General features: G+C 44.8%; 1 protein-coding gene across 7 annotated transcripts in view; it reads left to right on the top strand.

Annotated features, from left to right (window-relative positions):
• Nucleotides 1-21,475, top strand: part of MSRA (methionine sulfoxide reductase A) — a 409,106-nt gene that overhangs the window by 278,310 nt on the left and 109,321 nt on the right. For all 7 annotated transcript variants that reach the window (XM_002709444.6, XM_070068216.2, XM_070068215.2 and 4 more), the window contains one exon: nucleotides 10,562-10,666. In XM_002709444.6, the coding sequence (XP_002709490.3) occupies nucleotides 10,562-10,666 (105 nt within the window). The remainder of the gene's footprint in view (nucleotides 1-10,561; nucleotides 10,667-21,475) is intronic.

The following is a 21,475-nucleotide window of genomic DNA, read 5'->3' as shown; positions in this document are numbered from 1 at the left end:
TGATAGACGAAGCCAAGAATTTTCCCAGACCACCAGCAGTATTTCAGTGTGGTGCTGAGTTATGAATAAATCAACAGAAGGCTTCGTTCTTAGTTCCATTCGTCTCAGAAAATATTCAAACTAAGCATATAATGGTATTTGTTGTTAATGCATTTAAACATCTAAATAAGTCAGAGCCAATCTTCCTGGATGGTCCTGCCACATCACTCCTATGTGCCATATTTGTGGCTACTTTCTGGCAAGTTGGGGAGATATGCTATTACCACCTAGACTTCAAGAGCAACTGCAGTGTGGGTATATGAAAGATAGATAGATAGATAGATAGTTTTCATTATCTTGGGATGACCAAAAGTAGCTCTCCTGCAGTACTGTGCAGGCAGCCAGTGTTTACAATGCTGGGCTGCACTGGGATGCTTTTTCTCATTCACGTCACTGAGAATAGATTTTGAAGACTATAAAAAATGTCAGAATTTGTTTTAAAGATTTATTTCTGGCCATGTGACCTCAGCACCACACAACCTGCCTAATGACCAGTCTCTAAATGGGATCTCACATGTACACTGACCTGTCTCTAACCACCAAATTCTACCCAAACCTCACCACCTGTCCTGAAACAGACGTGGTTACTACACAGAGACAGAGATCAGACTTAGTTAGGGCAACTATCACACTTTACTATATGGGTCACCATACTTTATTTATTAATTGTCAAATATTTATCAAATGCCTACTAAGTTCCATTCACCGTGCTAAGTGTTGGCGATTCAGAGGTGGCAAATGTTGACACAGTGACCACAAACAACTCTTGTCCCATGCACATTGCCTATAGTCTGGGTCCAGGTAAGGAACTGCCCTTTGAAATAAAAAGATATGATCTATTTTATTTATCCTACAAGCAAGATGAAGGGGATAAGAGAGCTACAGCAATTTTTTTCATTAAGTAATAACCATTCTTCAACTCCCCTCATCCTTTCTCTGCCATCCAGACTCAACCAAAGTGCAAAACCAAATCAAAGAGCACACACACATATACACACAAAAAGATCCAGGTGTTTGAAGAGAAAAAGGGGAGGGGGGATGAATAATGTCTCCCCTTTTTCCATACAAGGTTCAAAACACTACTTTTCTCTTGCTAATTAACTACAAAGAGGTAAGATGTCAGCTCAGTTTCATCTCCAGCTCCTGCAGATGGAAAATGTGATTTCCAACAATGTACTCATTATAAAAAAAAATCCTAATACATCAAAACTGGATGCCCTGTGGTGTTCATTACAGGATTTGAGGAGTGTCTATACTGTCATTTTATCTTGGCTTTTTTTTTTCCTTTTGTCTCATCAGTCACTTAAAGTGTCCAATAAGAAATATAAGCTGTAAAAAGCATACAATTGATTGAAAAGTAGAAAAAAATGCTGTGAGAGCAACTGTAACTTTTGGGGGGCCCACCATGCGGCCCACCTCTGGTGTGTATTTTGCACGGCTATGTCCTTAAGAGATGATTCTTGCAGAGCAGTGCTACAAATACAATTTAAAACTTGATGAAGGCTGGTGCCTTGGCTCAATAGGCTAATCCTCTGCCTTGCGGCGCCGGCACACCGGGTTCTAGCCCCGGTTGGGGCGCCGGATTCTGTCCCTGTTGCCCCTCTTCCAGGCCAGCTCTCTGCTGTGGCCAGGGAGTGCAGTGGAGGATGGCCCAAGTCCTTGGGCCCTGCACCCCATGGGAGACCAGGAGAAGCACCTGGCTCCTGCCTTCGGATTAGCGCGGTGCACCGGCCGCAGCGCGCCAGCCGTGGCGGCCATTGGGGGGTGAACCAATGGTAAAGGAAGACCTTTCTGTCTCTCTCTCACTGTCCACTCTGCCTGTCAAAAAACAAACAAACAAAAACAAAAACAAAACTTGATGAAGAAAGTTCCGCAAGAAAACCAACAGAACCATCAGCTCTTTGTGCCATTAGAGGTTTCTTACTGCAACAAACCTAACTGGTATCCTCTCAGCAGTTTCGATATCCAACTTGCTTGTTACAGACACTGGCCTTCCCCTCCACTGTTAACCCTTTCAGCTGCTTTTCCCAGAACCTGAACCACAGGAAAGGAACAGTGTGTTTGGGCTCACTGATTACTAATTCTAGACCAGCTCCTGCCCTACCGTGAAACAGGCAGGCATGAGGAGAGAGCTGTGGAAGGAATCTTCCAGGTAGGGATCACAGTGCCCTGGCAACCAAGAGAACTGATACAGCTTTATTAAAAGGTCTGATTTAATATTAAACAGGGCATAGCACACTGAGAAACTGGGACTTGTCAATGCTACAAAATTACACTGTCAAGTTTAAAAAGAGGAGTGTAGTTCCAAACTCTATGGCTTAGGATCTCCCTACAGATCTTTTTGAAACATGCCTTCCCATACACTCCTGCAGGAATTCTGATACAGGAGATCTGAGGACAGGCCTGGGCAAGTGCATTCTCACAAGGCTACACAGGCACTGTGATAAAGGACTGAGATTGCGAACCAATATCTGTGCCTGGAAAGGCACCTGTTGACTCTTCTCTGGGGTTTGAGGCTGGATGTTGACATAAGGGAGAAAGATGAGCTGATCTCCTTTGGGGAGGTCTCTTATTGCACTACAGGACAGAGCAGGGTCTTGTTCACAACCAAGTGGCACCCATTCGGCTGCAGGGACGCCCCCTCTGTCTCCCCACAGCTGCAGCATAGCTCCAGGACTGGCTCTGAGCACCCTGTGGAAGCTGTGTGTGCAGTTCTTGCCTATCTGCTGCATGTCCCTGTCTCCACTCTCTCATTTCCTCATCCTGATCCCCACGAAGCCTGCTCTGAGAAGGCTCAGGCTCAGCTCTCGCTACTTCTCCTACATACATGCAGAAACAGAAGGTCACACAGATGGCACGGGTAGGGACAATGGACAGTCATCTTGGAAGGCCCTTGTAGCCAATATGGATGAGCCCACTCCAGAGCCCACTGTATTATGTGCTCAGCCCCCATGCACAATCTCTTCTGCGTGAGATCTGCCCATGCTGCTGGAAGAAAGCCACTGTGTCCATCAGCTCCATCATGCAAGCTCCCTTATGCCCATGGTCCACCCTTGCTGCCTGCCAACCACTGTCCCCTGGCACTGACTGCAGAGAGGTGGCCTCATGTTCTGCAGCTGCAGGCCTGGGGCGTGGGGGGCTTCCACCCCATCTCTGGCATCTCTGCGCTCTCCGAGTCTCCTGACTGATGGATGAAGACCCTTGTTGGAAGGAATTGTCCACATGGCGTGGTGGGAAGCAGCTTCACCAGAAAGGCCAGATCCCAGCCTCAGCTTCTATTCCTGGAGCCCTGCCTCTAGGGGCATCTTTCTGCCCAAATTAAGCACCTGCCCATTAAGCCTGGCTTTTTATTTCTGTGTCTAAAGTGACAGTCGCACTTGAGAAATATTGTCTCCCTAGCTCCCCCCACCCTGATCACAAGACTGAAACTCTAGGCCCCTTAGTGTGGACAAAGGCCCGGCTGCTGTCACCATCATGGCTGGAGCATATCCCCGGGATCGTCAGAGAACCTCAGAACCCGGCTGAATAGTTATTCATGCTCAGTGAGCATTTCTAGAATAAATAAAGCCAGAGTTACACAAGTGCCAAGGTAAAACCGAGTTTGAGATGATGGAGGCCTGCTTGCATTCTGTGGTTTCTCCTGGGGTGTAGCCCTGACAGCTGGGCAACACTTTCTAAGGAGTACAATAGCACCCTCCCATTTGTGTGTGGAGGGTTTTATGCTCTCCCCACCACCTGCCCAAAGGTGACCTCATGGAATATTTTGTCACAGAGGTTGTTTTGTTCCCATCTGAAAAAGTAGGAGACTCAGGCCCACAGTCAAGTACTTAGTAACTTGTTAGAACTACAGTTTAAGCTACCACTTGTGACTTCCAATCCAGTCTTTTCCAAGTCCCTCATAACTGACTAGAGAATAATGGCAAGAACACACTTGAGATAGTACACAGAGATGTAGCTGGACTTGAGTTCATGTGCCAAGTGCTAATTCCTGATTTTGCAGGTGAAGACACTGAATGGCTAAGTAGATTAAAAAGTATCCAGGAACGGGTGTGCAAGAAGCCAGGCTTTTTTGTCAGGGAGCTGCAATTTGAACCAGCTTTGTCCTTTGTCCCTGGCCTTGTGGCCAAGAGGCAGAGCTGAGTGGGTGCCGCAAGCGTCTCGGGGAGTATAGCCGGCAGACTCAACCCAGGGCCCGCGGTTTCTCGGGCGAGAAAAGAACGAACGGCGCTTATCCGTCTTCAGTAGACTTTTTATTAGAGAAAGTAGACGTGACAGAGGTAGAGAGGAAGGAGGAAAGGAGAAGAGAGAGCGAGCTTCCTCCTCACACCTGCGGCTTATATACAAAATGTGACCAATCAGAAGCAAGCTAGAGTCCATGCATCAGGCACACCAATCCGGTCTCTGTTCACGTGAAGGGCACGCGTCCTTCGGCCAATCAGGTGAGCTGTCACGCAGCAGGCAGGCAGGCAGGCAGACTCACTGCGGGGGGTCCTGGCGCCATCTTGTTGTTTACCGTGACCTCGATCCCTCCGCCTCCGGAGAGCCCCACCCCGCCCGTTGGAAAGCCCCCGGTCAAAACTGAAACTAAAAACCTCTGCCTAGCAATGCCGCCACGGACTATTCCCCAACAAGTGGGCAGCCGCACAGTCTGGCTCCTGAGTGGTAGGGGGGCCCCTGGCCATGGGGCACAGTAATGTTCCTCTGCACTCCACCTGCTCAACTCCGCAGCATGCTTCCCTCTCGTCCACCTCCCTGCTCTCCTCTTCTCATAAGCCAGCCAGTAACAAAAGCTACTCATGTGCATCTGGAAGAGCGGAAGAAAACATCTTTCCCTCATGATGAAAGCTAGGATGTAGGATTTAAAACCTGGCTGAATGTGGCCAGTGTGCAATGAGAAGCTACAGCCATGATACCCGCATCCCATATCGGAGCACCGGTTCAAGTCCTGGCTGCTCCACTTTTGATCCAACTCCTTGTTAATACTCCTGGGAAGGCAGCAGAGGGTGGGCTAAGTAGTTGGGTCCCTGCCATCCATGCATGTGGGAGATGAGGATGGAGTTCCTGGCTCCTGGCTTTGGCCCAACCTGGCTGTTGCAACCATTTAGGAAGTGAATCAGCAGAAGATCGATCGATCTCTCTCTCTGTCTCTCTCTCACCCCCCTTTCCCCAGCACTCTGCCTTTCAAATAAACAAACAAAAATCTTAAAACTGGCTGATTTATTGTGGGGTTCCCTTTAGAGGCACCTGGTTCATGGATCTTGGCTTCTAAGTGGCTCTAGATGACCCCAGAGTGCCTGATTGTTCTGCCCCCAAAACATACCCACATGTCTCTTCTTAAGGTGTTTTTCTTGCAAGGAATGGCTTCCCATAATCGACCCCTCTGCATTTGTCCACCTCCTCTGGGGCTGCAGGCTAAGGCAGCAAAGGGAACTGCTCAAGAGGACACTCGTCCTTTTCGTTTTTCTCTTCGAGATATTTTTGAGCGACGGTGTTAAAGCACCTACAGTGCTGCTGTGAATTGTTAACAAGTATGTTTGCACATCACATCTATCATGCTATTTGCACGATGTTATGTGAAGACACAGCTCAGAGTATTTTTTAAGATGCAGCCTTTTATCTCTGGAAGCACAAGAAAGTATTTGCAGATTGGTCTCTGAAATGAAATTAGCCTAGCGCATTGGCTCACTGCTGTAAAGCGTGGCCATTTCTGTAAGTAGTTCCCAGTCCCTTAATCCTTTTGATCATTTGCACTGTGTATTTTTACACAGGTTCTTTTCCTTTGGAGAAATAAAGTAAAGAAACTTAAAGGTGAGTTTGGCAAGGGCATCTCCGTGCTGTTTGTCAATGCAAATGGATCTTGAATTTGAATGGGAGTAGCTTCACTTAAACAACCACGGTTTCTTAAACCTCTCTACAAATAACATCCATGGCAGATGAGGTCTGCAAGCATTTGCTGGCGAACGGCAAGCATCCCTCCACCCCGTCTTGCTCCCACTAAAGAAGTGCCTAATCCTGTGAAATATTCTTGATGGCCTCGGGCTCAGTGACCGCACAGCAGTGACTTTTCATCCAGGTGCTTGCCCGTGTAACATTTACCATCACTTAGGGATGTCCAGTTTCCCACTGAGAAGCCTGAGGATTGGAGAAAGAGCCTGACTTTTATCTCTGGTTGAAGCCTATTTGGCTTGTGACTGGGGCCTGGCACTTGCTAGCTGTGGGCTATTGTTTGAGAAAACTTGGGGAGAGACCTTGGTTTCCACATCTGTAAAGTGGGGACCATATCACTCTTTCAAAATTACCGTAAACAGTATGTGTACAGCTGTGTTCAGAGCTGCACTGTTCATAGTGGCCAGAATGTGGGAGCAACTTAGCTGCCTATGGACAGAATAGAGAAGCCCAATGTGGTGCACACAGGGCAAGTGCGCGCGCGCACACACACACATACACACACACACAAGGGGGCTTCAGAAAGTCCATGGGAAATTCCCAGTGCCCTTTAATACCATTGTGCAGTGAATGTTTTGAAGTCCCCTTGTATACCCAAAAATACACACAATGGAATAGCAGTGTTCAGCCCTAGAAAAAATGGAAGTTCTGACACATGCCACCATATGAGTGACCCTTAAGGACATTACACCAAGTGGAATAAGCCGATCACAAAAGATGAACACTGTGTGATTTGACTTCTATGAAGTCTCTGGAGTAGTCACAGTCACGAGACAGAGGGGAGCCTGGGAGTCTCCAGAGGCGGAAGAGCGTGGAAGGGGAGTTGCTGTTTAATGGTTAGAGTTTCAGTTTTGTGAGATCAAGAGACTTATGGAGACGGATGGTGGTGATGGTTGTACAACATTATTGTGTTTAATACCACTGAGCTGTACCCCTAATAATGGTTGTCATATTGTTGGTGACTGATGGATTTTAATGGTTATGATGTGAGGTGAGTTTTAGAAATTTGTAGAAAATGGATTTATAAGATAAATTTATTTTGGTGTGAAACAGTTTTGAAATCCATGCATAATTTTTTCATAACATGGCTTTCCGTAAATTTTCTGAGGATCTTTCCTTCATGTTTCCTCTTGTTTGATTTTTATATTTCTTACAGTACTCCCCCTTTGTAATAATAAGGGAGGGAGTTTTTTGTGCATGTATGTATCTTTTCCATTTTCATAGGTTAAGCCTTTGAGACAGATTTCCTGGATCATTTAAGGTGGTTGTGGTTCTTGCTATATGTGCCAGTATGGTTTCAAAGCAGACCTGTCACTAGCCAATACAGATTCATTATATCCTCAGCAACACTAGGATACTGTTAAGCAGTATTTAAAAATACCATAGGAGCCGGTGCTGTGGTGTTAGCAGTTAAAGCCACTCTCTGCAGTGCTGGCATGCCATATGGGTGCCGGTTGGAGACCCTGCTGTTCCAATTCTGATCCAGCTATGGCATGGGAAAGCAGTGGAAGATGGCCCAAGTGCTTGGGCCCCTGCACCCAAACGGGAGACCAGGATGGCATTCCTGGCTCCTTGCTTCTGATCGGCCCAGCTCCAGCTGTGGCAGCCATTTGGGGAATCAGCAGATGGAAGACCGCTCTCTCTCTCTGTGCCTCTGCTTCTACCTCTCTGTAACTCCACCTTTCAAATAAATTAATAAAATAAAAAAAAAAATAGAATATAGAAGATGTGACATGTTAATGTTTAATTTGCACTTATTTGCTTTTGTTTGATCACTAAAATGTCAAGCATTTTGCATCTTTATTTACATTTATTTCTTCCTATTTGAATAGCCTGCTTATATCTTTTGCTTATGTTTCCAGTGCAGTTTTAACATTTTTCATATCAAATACATCTGTCATCTTTATAACATATTATTGCCATTTTTAATATTCAGAGAGTTTTAATGCATGTATAGCTAAATCACTCATTTAAACATTCCAAATTGCAAAATAATATTTTTTAAGTAGTTTAAAGTCATTTAATAATAACATGATCTTCTTCCTAAACTCTCGATTATCATTCTTCTCATATTTATTTGCATAAAATCTGTCAGGATAACTTGAATAGCTGTAGTATATGAATCAAAATCATATGGATTAACCAATTAATAATGAAACATTAATATAGTAACCATTCACATATAAAAAGCACATGACAAAAGAGAAAAAAATTAAAATTACTAATAGGTGTGAAGTATATTTTTACCATACTGATAATCAAATTTATTCAATATGAAATGATTATTATCTTCTAGCTATAAATGCTAAGGCTTAAAAACATTGCATAGAGAGTGAGAATGGCCCTCAAATATGCAGTCAGTAAGGAGAGAAAATTGGGTCAGCTTTACTGAAAGGCAACTTGGCATTAAGCACTAAGAGACTTTAAAACATTGCTAAATGTTGACTCAGAAATTCCACTTATGTAACTGTGGCTTGAGGCAGCCTGAGAAGTGTGGCAAAATATTTACATTCATGGTAAAAATAGGATTTGGTCTAAATGCCCAGTGACAGCGAGTGATTGAATAAGCAATTGGACAACCATCTGATGGAGTGTTATGTAGTCATTATAAATGCTGTTGTCCAAAAATCTCAGTAACATGGGGAAATTCTCACAATATACTGGTAAGTGGGAAAAGCATGCTGTAATGATTCAATGGAAGAAGTTCTATGTGCACGTGTGTGTGCATGCACGTCTGGTATGCATCTAAAAAGAGATGAGTAAAAAATAGTGATGGCACTCATGTGACAAGAGTATACGAGCATTTTTGGTTTTTTAGACTTTCCCACATTTCCTAAGCTTCATATTATTCACAAATATTGTTTCCATAATTAGAAGGAAATTGAAATAGTAAAAAATTAAAGATAATGAATAGATTTCTTTCTTTTTCTGAGCTCGTGTCCCAAATGATCACCCTGCTTGCTTTCCATTGATGTATTAGACCCCTGGAAAAGAAGTTATAAGATACTTTCTTTGGGTTATGGCCCAGAAAGTCACCATATTACCTGGGCAAATCTAACATTTTTGTATCTTGGGTTTTTTAGTTTGTGAAAAGGGGATTTCTTCCTTCCCTGACTATACCCATCAGACAGTTCTGACAATTAAAGTGAGATAGCCAACATATGGGAAAACACCTCTGCAAAAGTAAGGCGCAAATTCAAGATGTCCCCCAAACCACTCTCACGTGTGATAATTTGCTGCTACAACTCAGAGCTTACTGAAAGTTGTTAGACTCATAGTTATGGTTTATTACAGAGAAAAAAAATCAGCCCAGAATCCACTGAAGGAAGAGCTGTTTGGGAAGGTTCCAAACGCCCTGTTCTCCTGCCCTGTGGAGTCAGGAGGTGTTGTCCTCCTGGCTTCAACATGTGGCAATACGCAGAGTACTGCTAACCAGAGAAGCTTTGCCTGTGTTTCAGTGCTGTTTTTACTGTGGCTGCATCGTATAGGCATGATTGATTGATTGATGGCCTATGTGGTGGAGCTCCCTCTCCAGTGGTGTTATCCAAAGCCCCCACCCTAATCCACATGGTTGGTCTTTTTGGCATGGCTAGTCCCCATCTCAGGACAATTGGGTGTAGCTGGACCCGTGCTAAGATCCAGTGTGGCCAGCCTCATTTCTGTTGGATATGACAGATTTTCTCTCAGGAGCTGAGGCCAAAGGCCAGACCTGTCTTTGAGCAAGGTGGCCAAAAAGACACGGAAAACCAATCTGAATACAGGGATGATGTCAGCATGGAAGGGTCTGTTACTTACCGTGAAGACTGTAAATTCAGGACGGGGGAGAATTCCATGGCTAAAAGTGGTCCTGCAAACACCCTCCGCCTTGTCCCACTGAACCTTTGGAAGCACGTTGGAGAAGGACCCTGCTCACTCTTAGTCCTGCACAGAGACATTTGCTACAGTCACTCTTGGCCACAGAAAGGAATTAGGCTGAGAAAACACGTAGGGTATATGAGTAACCCTTGCCTCAGTGTTAACAACAGAGCAAATATGTCCATCCACTAACGAATTTCTCTAATGTGAACGAGTTGCGCCCTGGTTTTTTTTTTTTTTTTTTTTGGGGTGTGTGTGTGTGTGTGTGTGTGTGTTTTACAGGTTTATCTGTCATGAGCTGGCGCTGCAGTGCGCTGAGCATACTACATACAGCATGGGGTGATGATAAAAATAAATGGGCCCAATCCCATTGGCAGTGCTTCCTATTTTGAGCTCGATGTCTGGTTGGATCCATACATTTCCTAAGATTGGGATTAGAAATCTGAAAACCATTTGTTTTTCACGAATTTAACAAATATATACAGATTAGAGCACAGTGAAGAACTCCTCACCCCAGGAAGCTTGCTGGCGGGTAACTGTGTGCTCCACGGGAGAAGTACCAGCCAGAGAGACTTTGGCTGAGGCCAGGAGCCAAAGTCCATTTATGCCTCCTGCAGAGGGAAGCACCGGAGCTTCTGTCTGTTGGGCTTTTGAGAACAAACAAGCTGCAATGCACTGGCACTGTCAGTCACTTCGGTGTGTACGTTCTGTTTCTTTCCAGGCAAAACTGGCCACGCGGAAGTCGTCCGGGTCGTGTACCGGCCAGAGCACATCCGCTTTGAGGAACTGCTCAAGGTCTTCTGGGAGAATCACGACCCGACCCAAGGTAGAGTGCTGAGTGAGCCAATATTTAATTATCTTACTAATTACAGCTGGGATAATTAGTGTTTGAGCTGCATGGAAGAGATGAACCTTGAAATCACACAGGAGCCCGAGAGTGTGATTGCAGACATTTATTGACGCAGAAGGGGAGGGGCCGGGGAGAGGGCGCGGGAATAAAGGCGCAGCCTTGGTCGCGGCGCCCCTCCCCCGCCTACAGCTGTCAGGGGTGGGAAAATTCCCACAGAGAAAGACGCCAGACAATAGAGATCCGTTCACCTTTGATTATTGCATTATTCCTCCTTAATGCAGTCTTTTGTCTACAAAATTAAAGTGTCTTTCCAGCAGCTCCAAAGTTTTTCTGATTTATGGTTCCTTTATTTCCCTGCGTTCAGCTTTTCTCATCTTTTGACGTTATCAAGTTTTTTTTTTTTCAAACTGTCTGTAGGTGTTAAAAAAAAAAAGAAACATAAAGGTAAAGCGCAGTATTTGGTAGGCCCACGATGCTGGAGTTATTTGAATATTTCATTTCTCTTCTCTGGAATTTGTTATGTGGCGATATTAATATATTGGTGCTATAAGCAGTGGTGGTTAGAAATTCTTTTTAATGCACACATAAGCAAAAAAATCCCACGTTGGCAAATATCATTGTAATATTCAGTAATGAAGTAACTTCCAGATTGTGTCCTGATAGCCTCCCAGGCACTACTTTGCCAGTGTGGTGGTGTGATGTCAGGAGGCTTATGAACTGAAAAGTCCCGTATCATAGTTGTCCCTTTCCACAAAACCCTGGCCATTTAGCAGTCACTCTGTGGAGCAAAAATTGCTTTCCTTTTGGTGCCAGGTTTTGTGTAGTGGGGCTGCGGCGTTGGTTATTTCTTCAAGAGTGGATGTGTTTTCCAGATGTGTACTGTGCTTGGTGGGGGGATCTCAGTGTGACCCAAGCAGCACAGTTTGGTGGGTCCGGGGTGAGCTGACAGAGGGCAAAGACCTGAACAAAGGCAAGAGCATAAACTGAGCAGGGTCAGACAGGGCTGAGATCCATGCGAATTTACTGCGGTGGCTGAAGGCTCATGGTCTAGGCCTAGTAAGGGGCCAGGGGCAGTGTTAATGGCAACTAAGTCTGGTTTGACTCGGGGAGTGGGTCCCTGATGGGAGACAGATGAGGAGTGAGGCAAGGTAGGTAGAGGACTGGTAGGACAAGTACTCCATAATCTGAGCATTCGGGAGTAGGTGTTTGGTGCAGTGGTTAAGATGCCATATTGGAGTATATGGGTTCAAGCAGTGCCTGGGTTCTGCTCCCAATTCCAGCTTCCTGCTCATGCAGCAGATGATGGTTCAGGTTACTTGTGTCTCTGTCAACCATGTGGGAGACCCAGACTGAATTCCTGGCTCCTGGCTTCAGCCTGGCCCAGCCCTGAAAGTTATGGGCATTTGGGGAGTGAACTAGCAGTAAGAGATTCCTGTCTCTCTCTTTTACAAAGCTCATGGACAGTATGTGTTATCTTTCAAATCCATTTGCCACAAACTTTTTCTCACAGTTATGGAGGGCGGGAATCCAAGATGAGGGCGTCAGCAGGGTTGGTTTCATGGAAGCCTCTCTCTGGCTTGCAGCTGACTGCTTTCACCAAGGTTGTCACATCGTCTTCCCTCTCTGTACCTGTGGGTGTCCAAACCTCTTATAAGGACACCAACCCTACTGGATTAAGATCCTCCCATATGAACTCATTCTGTGGGGAGCAACTCGGACTAGACTGTTACTGGAATTAAGACTTATTCTATGCATCTGCTCCCCCACAATATGGCGCTGAGAAGGGAGTAAACAACTTCTATGCAGCTGCCTCTCACCAACTTGAGTGATGACCTGCAGGAGCTGATCCTGCTCCTGATTGGAGGAGAGCAGCGTACTCGGCGTGTGGGTAGCAGAGTTGGGATTGGTGGAAGAGGACTATAAAGGAGGAGAGAGACAACATGCACCAGGAACATCTATCTGAAGGAACACCTGAGCAGCCCCCGAGAGAGCCGGCTGGCAGTGTGCCGCTCCCCCGCGGAAGTGGGGAAAGTGGCAGGGGGGCCCGCCCCTCCACGGAGGTGGAGGGACGGCAGCCAACCCAGGAAGAACCAGCAGCAAACCCGGGAAGGGCCGAGCAGACAAAAGAACAGCGCAGGGTCCTGTGTCGTTCCTCCGCGAAGAGGGGGAGTGACACATTCTACCTTTAAAACCTTACCAAAATACAAACACAGTCATATTCTGTGGTCCTGGGAGTTAGGTTTTCAACATACTAAGGCGGAAGTGGGGAGTGGGCACAATTAAGCTCATAACACTGTCCAGCAATGTAATAGCTTCCTCTGCTATTCTTGCAGAGGTATTTAGAATTTCATAGGGCATTCATAGACTCATAGGCTGGAAGAGATTTGAGAGGTCATCCAATTAAACATTACAGAGTAGAGCCTTTTGACTTCAGTGCTATAAACCAAAAGACAAAATTGCTAATGGTAAGGTTCACAGACAATGGAGTTTGATTATTGAGTGACATGTTTTTCCACTGACAATTTTGTACAGATTACCCATGTAGGAGAATCTTGCTATCCTTTCTTACATTTGTTCCTGTTTAGAATAATGTTTGATGCAGAGCATACAGTCATAAATTTTTTTTAAAGATTTATTTATTTATATGAAAGAGTTAGCTGGAGAAACAGAAAGAGTGCTTCCATCTTCTGGTTCACATTGGCTGGGCCAGGCCAAAGCCAGGAGCCAGGAACTTCTTCCAGATCTCCCACATGGGTAGCAGGGCCCCAAGCACTTGGGTCATCTTCCACTGCTTTTCCCAGGCTGTTAGAGGGGAGCTGGATAGAAAGTGGTGCAACTGGGATGTGAACTGACACCCATTTGGGATGCTGGCATTGCAGGGGACAGCTTCTCTCGCTATACCGTAACTCTGGTGCCTACAGTCATACATATTAATTCACAAGATATATGCTTTTCCCACATTGTTATTATAATTTCTTTTTTGGATATCCCAGTTTACTGAGCCATGGTAACAACCCTTACAGGGTTTCCCAGGACCCTTCTAGAGATAAGCACTGCTTCCTTGGAAAAGTGTGTGTCTGTGATGCAGGCCTGGCTAATCCCAGGATCTTGTCCTGTTGTCAGCAGTGTTTAGCCAAAGGAGTGGGTATGTAGCCCAGCAAGGACCAGTTAGAGTACTTCCCTGGCTCTACTACATGAGAGAAGGCAGTGTTCTCCCTTTGCTGGAGGTGTCAAGGTAGAAGTGTTCTGTGTGTTTACAGGAGAGACCCTCCCTGAGGCTTTGGTCCTAAGGCCTGTTGCTCATGCAACTTATCCTTTAACCCTGAGAGCTGTTCTTGTAGCTATCCAGGCTGCAAGAACTACTACATACTCATCTCCTTTGTCTTTCTTAGGCTGCTTTGTTGATTATTCAACAACAACCAAAATTCTAACTCTTCCTCTCATTAAACTTAAACAGCTATTCTGATAATATTAATTTGGTTTTATAAGTTGAAAGTCTAAAATGATTGGTTAATGGTTTTACCTTTGACTCAGATGTGAAGGGGAAGACACTGTACATTGTTTCTCTTTTTTTAAGTTTTATTTAATAAATATAAATTTCCAAATTACAACTTCTGAATTATAGCGACTTTTCCCCCCATAACCTTCTTCCCACCCATAATCATCCCATCTCCCACTCCCACTCCCATCCCATTCTTTATCAAGATTAATTTTCAATTATCTTTATATACAGAAGGTCAATTTAGTATATACTAAGTAAAGATTTCAACAGTTTGCACCCACACAGACACACAAAGTATAAAGTACTGTTTGAGTACTTGTTATACCGTTAATTCACATAGTACAACACATTAAGGACAGAGATCCTACATGGGGAATAAGTGCACATTGACTCCTATTGTTGATTTAACAATTGACAGTCTTGTTTATGGCATCAGTAATTACTCGAGGCTCTTGTCATGAGTTGCCAAGGCTATGGAAGCCTCTTGAGTTTGCCAACTCCCATCTTATTTAGACAAGGTCATAGTCAAGGTGGAAGTTCTTTCCTCCCTTCAGAGAAAGGTACCTTCTTCTTTGATGGCCCGATCTTTCCACTGGGATCTCACTCACAGAGATCTTTCATGTAGGTCTTTTTTTTTTTTTTTTTTTTTTTTGGCCAGTGTCTTGGCTTTCCATGCCTGAAATACTCTCATGGGCTTTTTAGCCAGATCCGAATGCCTTAAGGGCTGATTCTGAGGCCAGAGTGCTGTTTAGGACATCTGCCTGAGTCTGCTGTGTATCCCACTTCCCATATTGGATTGGTCTCTCCTTTTTAATTCTATTAGTTAGGGCCAGTGCCATGGCTCACTTGGCTAATCCTCTGCCTGCAGTGCCAGCACCCTGGGTTCTAGTCCTGGTTGGGGCGCCGGGTACTAGTCCCAGTTGCTCTTCTTCCAGTCCAGCTCTCTGCTGTGGCCCGGGAGGGCAGAGGAGGATGGCCTAAGTGCTTGGGGCCCTGCACCCGCATGGGAGACACGGAGGAAGTACCCGGCTCCTGGCTTTGGATCAGCACAGCGCCGGCCATGGCGGCCATTAGGGGAGTGAACCAACGGAAGGAAGACCTTTCTCTCTGTCTCTCTCTCACTATCTATAACTCTCTCTGTCTCTCTCTCACAGTCTAACTCTGCCTGGCAAAAAATAAAAAAAAAAATTCTATTAGTATTAGCAGACACTAGTCTTGTTTTTGTGATCCCTTTGACACTTAATCAATTATGAACTGAAACCGATCAGTTTGACTAGTGAGATGACCTTGGTACATGCCACCTTGGTGGAATTGAATTGGAATCCCCTGGCACATTTCTAACTCTGCCATTAGGGGTAAGTCCGATTGAGCTTGTGCCGAACTGTACATCTCCCTCTCATTCCCATTCTTATTTAACAGGGATCACTTTTCAGTTAAATTTAAACACCTAAGAATAATTGTGTATTAATTAAAGAGTTTAACCAATGGTGTTAAGTAGAACAAAAAAATACTAAAGGGAATAAAATAGTAAGTTGTTCCTTGACAGTCAGGACAAGGGCTGATCAAGTCACTGTTTCTCATAGTGTCCATTTCACTTCAACAGGTTTCCTTTTAGGTGCTCAGTTAGTTGTCACTGATCAAGGAGAACATATGATATTTGTACCTTTGGGACTGGCTTATTTCACTCAGCATGATGTTTTCCAGATTCCTCCATTTTGTTGCAAGTGACTGGATTTCTTTTTTTTTTTTTTTTTACTGCTATATAGTATTGTTTCTTTAAGACCTGTTGATTGTTTGATTATGATTTTCCTTGGTGGCCAGAATTAAGAATTTGGGGTATATGGCCCCCTATCCCCCAAACCAGACCCTGTCTCAGTATCTCTAAACTACTATGAAAGGCAGTCCTTCAATAATAGCATTGATATTGCATCTCTTCTGTTTGCAGGCGTTCTGATAGATAGTGCAAAATCTCCCAGTAGTCTGGAAGATGCAGGAATAGATGGCCTTTTGATTTATGCACAAGGAAAATCTATTTCTGTAAGACAAAAATGCTTAAATTCCAATGTACTGAGACCAGATGAGCAAACAAGATAAATGCATGTAAGACCACAGACAAAAATATTAATGTGAAATCATTAAAACAAGAATGTATAAATGCTAGAACATTAAAAACAAAGAATGTAAGTCAGAAGAACCCAGGTATCGATGGATTTAATATTCCCAGGGAACCCAGAAGGTCCAAAACATGTCATCATGTGTAATTTTTCTGAGATTAGAATTTGAAGCTCGCTGCCTGAAAGATAGGCACAACAGCAGGAGGGAGTGGGCTGCAAATGAACTTGACCCTGGGTCACACAACACATCTGACCACAGCTTCTTGGTTCTGTACTTGAAATCCTACAGTGACTCTTGTTTCGCAGTGAAAGGCAGCCCTGAAAAGAAAGCCAGCAACAGAGCAGACAAGGGTAGAAGGTACAAGAATGTTGCTCAGAAAAATGATGTTTTGGAAGAGAGCAGCCTGGTGGATTAGGGGCCTCTTCTCTGTGAAGCAGTAGCCCACTCTGGTTTCTTCCCAGAAATACAAGTTAAGTGGCTCCTAAGACTATTCCAGCCGTGCTCTTGCCTGTGCCACAATTGCTTTTCAGCAAAAGGATGAAACTTGAAAAGGACTTGACCTTTGATGTGACGATGTGCCCTGGAAACACATTCCACAGAAATATGACTTGAGAAATGCATTTTAATTAGCATGTCAAAAGACTTTATTACCTTATTTATAAAGTCATTAAGGATCCTGAAGGACCCACTTATTTTTTAGTTGATAATTTGCTGCATTTTGTGGGAGAGGCAGTATCCTAGAACAATATTTGCCAATACAGAAATTCTTGCTGATGCCAAGGGTCTTACTACAGTAGAAACAGGAGGAACTTTGCCTTGGAGTCCTCTTTCAACGAAATCAGCTCTTGATGGAGTAGACTGAATGGAGAAAGTGTTGCATGCTCTTCACTGCTTCCAGTTCCTGAAGCAGGCTAGGATGAAGGGATACATTGAATAGAGAGACTGCAAAGTGTAGGCCTTTTAAGATATAGCTGGGGCCGGTGCCACGGCTCACTAGGCTAATCCTTTGCCTTGCGGTGCCGGCACACCGGGTTCTAGTCCTGGTCATGGCGCCGGATTCTGTCCCGGTTGCCCCTCTTCCAGGCCAGCTCTCTGCTGTGGCCAGGGAGTGCAAGTGCTTGGGCCCTGCACTCCATGGGAGACCAGGATAAGCACTTGGCTCCTGACATTGGATCAGTGTGGTGCGCCAGCTGCAGCGCACCAGCTGCGGTGGCCATTGGAGGGTGAACCAATGGCAAAAGGAAGACCTTTCTCTCTGTCTCTCTCTCTCTCTCTCACTGTCCACTCTGCCTGTCAAAAAAAAAAAAAAAAAAAAAAAAAAAAAAAAAAAAAGAATAGCTGGGGCCAGAGGTGATTTTCCTGATTTTCCAGTCACTATGCAGTGAGTTCAGATAGAGCGCCACACAGTAGATTGGCATCAGGTGAAGTGGTAGGTAGCATCTTTATACATTTGCCCAATAAATAAAAACCTTGCCTCTTAATATAACAATGCCACAAAACCTTGGCTTTCCAGAACATTAAAATACCACTATTCATCAGAAACATCCTGTTCTGCCTTTCTTCTTACTCATGGGCCAAAGATGTTCCCCCAGGCTTCTGAGGACAGACTGTAGTCCCCAGACTCGGCAAAATGGCAAAGCCTGGGATTTAGAAGATTTGGATTCCAGCTCCAGCTTCGCTCCATCCTGACTGTGTGACCCTGGCCAAGACTGTAGGAAAATACCTGAGACTGTGTAAATTATAAAGGAATGAGGTTTCTTTAGCTCACTGTTTTGGAGGCTATAAGTCCAAACAGCATGACGCAGGCTCTCTTGCAAGGGCCTCCTGGGCTGTACCACATCATGGAGGTGGCATCATGACGGGGATGAATGTATGAGGGACATGAACCTCTGCGTTTCTCTTCTAGAAAAAAGAAGGGGCAAGGGGGAATCCTATCTGTATTGCCTGCTGCATGGGCTGTCATAAGCATTAAATAAAATAATGCGGAAGTGGTAAGGTCCCATGCCAGAGCCAGGTATTGTTGTTATGGGTTCCTCAATGCAATTTTACTGGATCTTTAAATTTATTTTTTTATGTTTAAAACACTTATGTATTTATTTGAAAAGCAGAGTAAGGAGGTAGGGGGAGAGAAATTTATTTTTGTACCCTCATTACCCTTGATGTCTCTCTGTGGGAAAATATTTACCCTCCATCTGTGAAAGTGTGGGTTTTCCACCCGCAGATTCTTTTGTCTCTTGTGTTAGTTTGAAAAAAAATTCCTCGTTACTCTGATGCTGCTAGTACTACTCTGATGCTAATGGTAGCAGTGAGGCTGTGGGTCCTTGGGCAGAGACTCCTGAGGTTTGCAGCTGACACAGGAAACAAAGGAGCTAGCTCGGGTCCCAGCTTCTCACACTTGGTCAGTATCCTTACTGGCAGGCTCTATGCACCAATGACACAGTTCAGCCCTCCTGTTCTTGCATGGAACACAGTGCATAGACCATGTACCCCATAAATTTGAATTCTCAATCACAACTGTTTCTTGTGACTTAGTCTTGGGGAAATGGATAGCATAATCTCTTATGGGTGAGTGTTAGTGAGAAAAGTTTTCTATTTCTTTTTCTTTCTTTTCTTTTCTTTTCTTCTTTTCTTTTTTTTGCTAGGCAGAGTTAGACAGTGAGAGAGAGAGAGAGACAGAGAGTTATAGACAGTGAGAGAGAGACAGAGAGTTATAGACAGTGAGAGAGAGACAGAGAGAAAGGTCTTCCTTCCGTTGGTTCACTCCCCTAATGGCCGCTACAGCCGGCGCTGCGCTGATCCGAAGCCAGGAGCTGGGTACTTACTCCCAGTTTCCCATGCGGGTGCAGGGGCCAAGCACTGCTGCCCTCCCAGGCCACAGCAGAGAGCTGGACTGGAAGAGGAGCAACCGGGACTAGTACCCAGTGCCCCAGCCAGGACTAGAACCCAGGGTGCTGGCACTGCAGGTGGAGGATTAGCCAAGTGAGCCACGGCGCCAGCCAGAGTTTTCTATTTCTAATTTATTTTATGCTGACTATAAACCTAGGAAGTTGGAACCACTGTCTTCATTTCATATAAGAGAAAAAATGAGGTTCTATTAGAATTTTGTTTGATATTGATGGCAATATTTGGTCCCCGCTGTGTCTAACACTCAAGTCACTTCTTTCTCCTATGCTAGAGGGGTCCAAGTTTTCTGACTAGGAGGGCCTTTTCTAAGGATAAACATTTTTATGGACCCCCCCACCCCGAAACACACACACACCATAGTATCTGTGCCTTTTTAAAGCACCTAAACTATCCTTTTTCAAGCAGATATGCTAAGATGCTACTGTGAATGTCATCACACTTTAAATGGGATGCCTTTGTTATTAACCACCACAGTATCATATGCCTGTGGAAAACGGGAAAGCTAACTCAGAGAATGCATTTTCCAGCTGCCAGGCCATGCCTGCTGCACAGTGGGGTTTGTGGATCTCTTGTGGTAACTCCAAGCCTTTGAAGCCAGGGGACCATGGCCTGGAAACTAACCCAGTGCAGTCTTAGGGAGCAATGGCCCTTGCACAGCGGCCTCTGGCTGAGACAGCTAGTTGACCTCTATATTGCTTTCCTCACTTGGGTAGTAGTAGAATTTTAGCCAGATGTGCAGCTACTAATAAACACTAAATTCTTAAGACTCTACAGGGCTAAGAGTGTTGATGTGTCAAAATTCCAATGCTAGGCCTGAGTGGAAGTGATAAAGCTTGATTTCTGTGATACGTGCACTTGGAGGAAAGGGTGTTCTCTTCTGCTTGTCCCCTTTCTGCACGTTGTTTTGTGAAACATTTTGGATCACAGCCATGGGAGCCTCACCCTTTAATGGTAGAGCTGCAAGGCAGGAGGATGCAGTCCCCATCCTGTGCTGGACTGTTGAGGCAAAATTGTTTTGTTTAGACTTGTGATTCTGGTTAAATTTAGGTCTTTTTTTCTTCCTTTACCAAAATGGCCAAACCTATATTCTAACTAACAGAACCATCAACTAACTATAAGCTGGTGATGAAATCCCAGCCACCTCTCTGAAAATCTTAATTAAAATAGTACCCTAATTAAAATGTCTTTAATCAAATATGTTGCTAAGAGCATGGACTGTGGGGTGAGAGTGCTGTGGCTTTGAACCAGGCCTGCCGTGTACCAGCTGAGTGGCCGAGTCTCATCTCTCCCTTCTCCACTGCCTTACTAGAGCCTGCAGCAGCCTCCTAACTGGACTAACCTGTCCCTTCTCTGTCTGTTCTCCATAAGGACCTGTTGAAAACACAGGCCAAAGTATGTCTGTCTCCTGTTCAAAGCCTTTTGCTCATTGTCCATTTTCTTTGGGATGATTTACAGACCCTACAATGGCCAACAGGGTTTAAGATTAAAGATTGCACCTACTTCTCCAACTTCCGTTCATGCCACAGTTCCCCCTCCCTACTCGCACTCAGTGCATTTCAGTTACCGTGGCCTTTGTTCATTTCCATCGCTAAAAGGAAAAGTTCTTTCTCAAATTTGGGCCTGTACCTACAACTCAATCGGCCTATGCTCTTGAGGGGACGGCTCCTTCTTGTCCTTTAGGTCTCAGCTTAAGATACCTTGTCTTCAGGGGCTGGCATTGTGGCACAATTGTGTACTGCAAGCTGCTGCTTGCAGTGCCAACATCCCATATCTGAGTGCCAGTTCGAGCCCCAGCTGCCATGCTTCCCATTCTAACATGCCTGGGAAAGCAGCAGAAGATGGCCCAAATACTTGCTTTCCTGCCAACCATGTGGGAGACCAGGATGGGGTTCCTGGGTCCTGGCTTAAACCTGGCAAGCCTTGACTGTTGCAGCCATTTGAGGAGTGAACCAATGGATGGAAGATCTGTCTCTCTGTCTCTACCACTCTGTCATTCTGCCTTTCAAATGAATGAATGAACAAATAAATAAATAAATCATGTCTTGTATTCAGTTAAGTCTTCGCTGAATTATGGTAGTACTCCCCCACTTTAACCCCATATGTCTCTCCCACTCTACTCTCTGTCCTTCCTAATACTTATCACAGGGTAGAATTATTTGTTTATGTGTTTGTTGTTTATTCTCTGTCTTCTCTAGAAGGCAAACATTCACATTAAATGTTTTTTCATTGGCCAAGTCAACCTCAGTTTCTGCTTCTGCCCAACA

Source organism: Oryctolagus cuniculus, chromosome 2 (assembly GCF_051225735.1).
Source record: "Oryctolagus cuniculus isolate XC-2025 breed Fujian yellow rabbit chromosome 2, ASM5122573v1, whole genome shotgun sequence".
NCBI lineage: Eukaryota > Metazoa > Chordata > Mammalia > Lagomorpha > Leporidae > Oryctolagus > Oryctolagus cuniculus.
This window is presented reverse-complemented; position numbering and strand designations above follow the sequence as displayed.